At 43.0% G+C, this 3734-nt stretch overlaps 1 protein-coding gene across 1 annotated transcript in view; it reads right to left on the bottom strand.

Annotated features, from left to right (window-relative positions):
• Window positions 1-2052, bottom strand: part of LOC102314216 (stabilin-1) — a gene marked incomplete at its 5' end in the record, with an annotated part of 122182 nt that extends 120130 nt beyond the window's left edge. The window contains 1 exon segment of the mRNA XM_042228756.1: window positions 1927-2052. Within this exon segment, the coding sequence (XP_042084690.1) occupies window positions 1927-1981 (55 nt within the window).
• Window positions 2053-3734: the final 1682 nt, after the last annotated feature.

Below are 3734 nucleotides of genomic sequence, written 5' to 3'. Positions count from 1 at the left end.
ACACACACACGCAGTGTTTTAACCATAGGGGTTTTTTACAATGGGTGTTTGTGTAAACTGTGTGTCACAGAATAAAAAGGCTGCAAGCGGGGGTTGGGGTCGGAGTTGTTCGAGACCAAGGACAGAGTGCTGCTGTTCCCCTTGCTATAGCATGTGAAAATCGATCGATCACTGTTCTGTCTTGCTTTCTGAAGTAGCGGACCTGCTGAGGTGCAGACCCAACACGATGTACTAAACATGAGTAATCAATGTACTATGTCCGCATGTATGGAAGGTGTCGCCCTGACACCCTGAACCATTTTTGTGCACGCTTTGAAACAGAAAACTGGCAGCAGAGAGGCGATCTACCTTTCTGAGCCAAAGGAGCAGTAATAGCCTCTTCAGGTGAGGTCTACACTGAGGAAAACCAACACCAGCAAGGCTGCAAGACTGGACAGGGTGTCAGATCAGACTGTGAAGTGTGAAATTTGCTGACCAATCTGTAGTTTCTCCGGGGGGGTTTCAGACAGTTTCAACCTGTCACATCAGGTTGCTGTCTGCCCCAAATCTTTCATTATTGCCTCTGTGTCTAAAAAGTCAGCTGCCACCTGCAATGTGATTACTGCACTGTTGCACTGACCTCAGTAATTATGCAGCACTTCAAGGACATCATCCCTGCTGGTATTGAGAGCCATCAGTTCACCTATACAGGGAACCAATGCACAGAGGATACAGCCTCAATAGCTCATCACACAGCCTGGCGTCACCTGCAGCTGAAGTCAACGATGCTATTCGTTGACTTCAATTCTGCCTTTAATACGGTAATCCTGGATAAACCACCACTGAAGCTTCACAACATGGTGTTGTCCACTTCGATGTGCTCCTGAATCAAGGACTTTCTCACCGGTAGGCCTCAGGTGGTGAGAATAAGGGACTGTACATCAGCCACTGTGTGCTCAGCCCAGCTCTCACATGACTGTAGTATCATTCACTGTTCAAATACCTTTGTGAAGTTTGCAGACACCACCATAGAGGGTCTCATGTCAGATAATGAGACTCTCTACAAAGAGGAGCCCCTGTACCTGCCATTACTGTGTTTACCTCTGCAGCAACGATCAAAACCAGGTGTGAAAATGAACCCGGGTTCAATTTAAACGGACTAAACAGCAAAGGTTTGAAAGCACGGCAGAAGAGGGAGAGCTGACACAGTGGAGAATCCAAGATGACAAGACAAAGACAGGCTGTAAAAATATCATTAATGCTACATCCAAGGAAAAGGAAATAACAAAACTTAACAGGAAGTGAAAATGAGAGTCATGGAAACATAACAGGAAAATGTGAATGAAAGAAGCCACAAAAATAACTTGTCAGGAACCCAGGACTGTGATACAGCTGTTTACTGATGCAGTTTTTAGTCGTGCTGTATTTTTTCCTGGAGTCAGTGTTTGAGAACATGGATTGACATGTGATGAATTTACTGAGATTTTCTTTGTTCTGGTGGTTGATTTTGTCATCGTTGTTTGAAATAAATAAATAGTGTAATCGTATAGGAAAACTGTAACAACTTAGACCTTGCCTATGCTTGTATTGCATCATGTGTGCAAAGGCAATTACATGAAATAGTTAAATCTATTGTCCATTATATACTTGTGTTTTTCAATTCTGTTTTACTGGGAGTATTTTTAACTGTAAGTGTCTGTACTACCCACAGATTTTCCTTTTTAAAAACATATACAGATAAAACCTTCACTACTAGCCAGTACTGACTACACATTGGCCAAAAAACAGAGGAAAAAGTTTAGGACCTTTATTGATTCTTCTTCTGTCTGAAATCATTACTTGAAGGCGACTTCAGCATTTCCAATAATGTCTAAGAACTTTGATCTACAAAACCTCTTGGTCTTGGTGGATTTATAGAGGTCCAGGTTAGGGTTTAGGACCACATACCGAGGCAGATGACCCCATCTCCAGTGTACCCCTGTTTACAGGTACAGGTCCTCATTCCCGCTGCCACTTTGGTACAAACGGCAAACTCTGAGCATCCGCCGTTAGACCGTCTGCACAAATCCAGCTCTGAGAGACAGAAAGAGAAAGATGAGGAGAGCGTAATCACACTAAAAGACAGGTTTAATGACGCTGTGTGTGTGTGTGTGTGTGTGTGTGTGTGTGTGTGTGTGTGTGTGTGTGTGTGTAGTTGCCTTTGCAGTAGGTTCCATTTCCTTCATATCCAGCCGTGCACACGCAGACGGCAGCTGTTCCCTGTGGCCCTGTTATGCAGCTGCAGCAGAAAAACAAACGGCTCAATATGTGTTTCACATTTTTACTGAAGCTGAGAGCTGTAACTAATAATTTCTATCATTACAAATCATATTTGTGAACAGCGCCCTGCATTACTGTTTATATTCTGTAGTTTTCTTCGCATCATTGATCCTATTACCAGCACAGAATTGAATTTCTAGCCTAACACATATCTCACTGCCGTGGTGCTCCACTGTTGTCAAAAAAGGATTAAAAACACTCAGTGAGCTACTGTTACAACGGACCACATGTCCTTTCATTACTATGAACACACGATGAAAACACTATAGACTCAATCTCACAGACTAGCCCCATCAAACAAACTTACAAAAACCCATCCATCATATAATAAAAGCACATCTCTACAGATTTTTTTTAAACACGTTTTTAACATTTAGGGCAATCCAATAATGAAGTGTCTGTGTATTTTAATGCTAAAAAATTATCTGCAAGGTGGTCATTATCTTATGCCTGATCCGTGTATGTTTATGCAGCCCTTCAAGCAGAGCCTTTCGAATTTTATCTTGTCCAGTTCTGAAGCATGACATCTTATTATTTTAAAATCAGATATCACCAATGACGGATGTATTCGACTGATAAACCAAGGGCCCGATACGCCCATAGAGATTTATGGTCTGTTTTACTTTTCCCAGAGCCTTCATTCAGGGGGTCGCCCCCTCCTGGCCATTAGAAAGAATGCATGTTTAAGGGACTTCTACATGGTGCCTTAAACCAGTGGTCCCAAACCCACAGGCCACTGGTCTGTGAGTCGTTTGGTACCAGGATGCGAGAGTTGAAGCTCAGGTGTATAACTTGTGGCTTTCAGGGTTTTTATCAGTTTTTATCGTTATTTTCTTTTAATCGTTTTTATCGTAAACTCTGTTTCCATGGGTCTTTCTTTACGGATAAATCTTTTTTTTGGTAACGGTACTGGTTTTATTTTGTTGTATTTATCTCCAACACCTTAAAGGCCGGTCCGTGAAAATTTTGTCGGACATAAACCGGTCCGTGGCGCAAAAAACGTTTGGGACCACTGCCTGTATCAAATTACAGATTTAGACCATCCTTTGCCCTCCTGTATCCCCTGCTGCATTTGGCAAACAGGAAGCTCCGGTAAATCTCTGCCTTCATCCAGCTACTTCAGTCAGCAGTGAAATCATCAATAAATGTAATTTCATCTTCACTGGCAGCAATGAGAAAACCTCCAGCATTTTTGAAAAAAAAAAAAAGAGGTGCTGCTTTGGGTCAGGAGAAGTTCTTTTCACTGCTTCCATAACAGAGCTTTTGTGGACTGCAGCTTGGCCTGCCTGTTTTTGTGTCAAGGTCACAGAGTGCCTCAGGTGTATTCCTCATGTGTCTGGCAGCCCGGCCCTCCTCTCACTCCCCCGGAGCCCTGATTGCTGATCAGCCTGCACACCTGCTCATCAACTCTGCAGCATATCAAGCCTGGTTCTTCA

This window comes from Haplochromis burtoni, unplaced genomic scaffold, assembly GCF_018398535.1.
Source record: "Haplochromis burtoni strain Fernald_Lab_line unplaced genomic scaffold, NCSU_Asbu1 Contig_347, whole genome shotgun sequence".
In the NCBI taxonomy this organism is placed as follows: Eukaryota; Metazoa; Chordata; class Actinopteri; order Cichliformes; family Cichlidae; genus Haplochromis; species Haplochromis burtoni.
The sequence above is the reverse complement of the archived record's forward strand: the minus strand, read 5'-3'. Positions and strand labels throughout refer to the sequence as shown.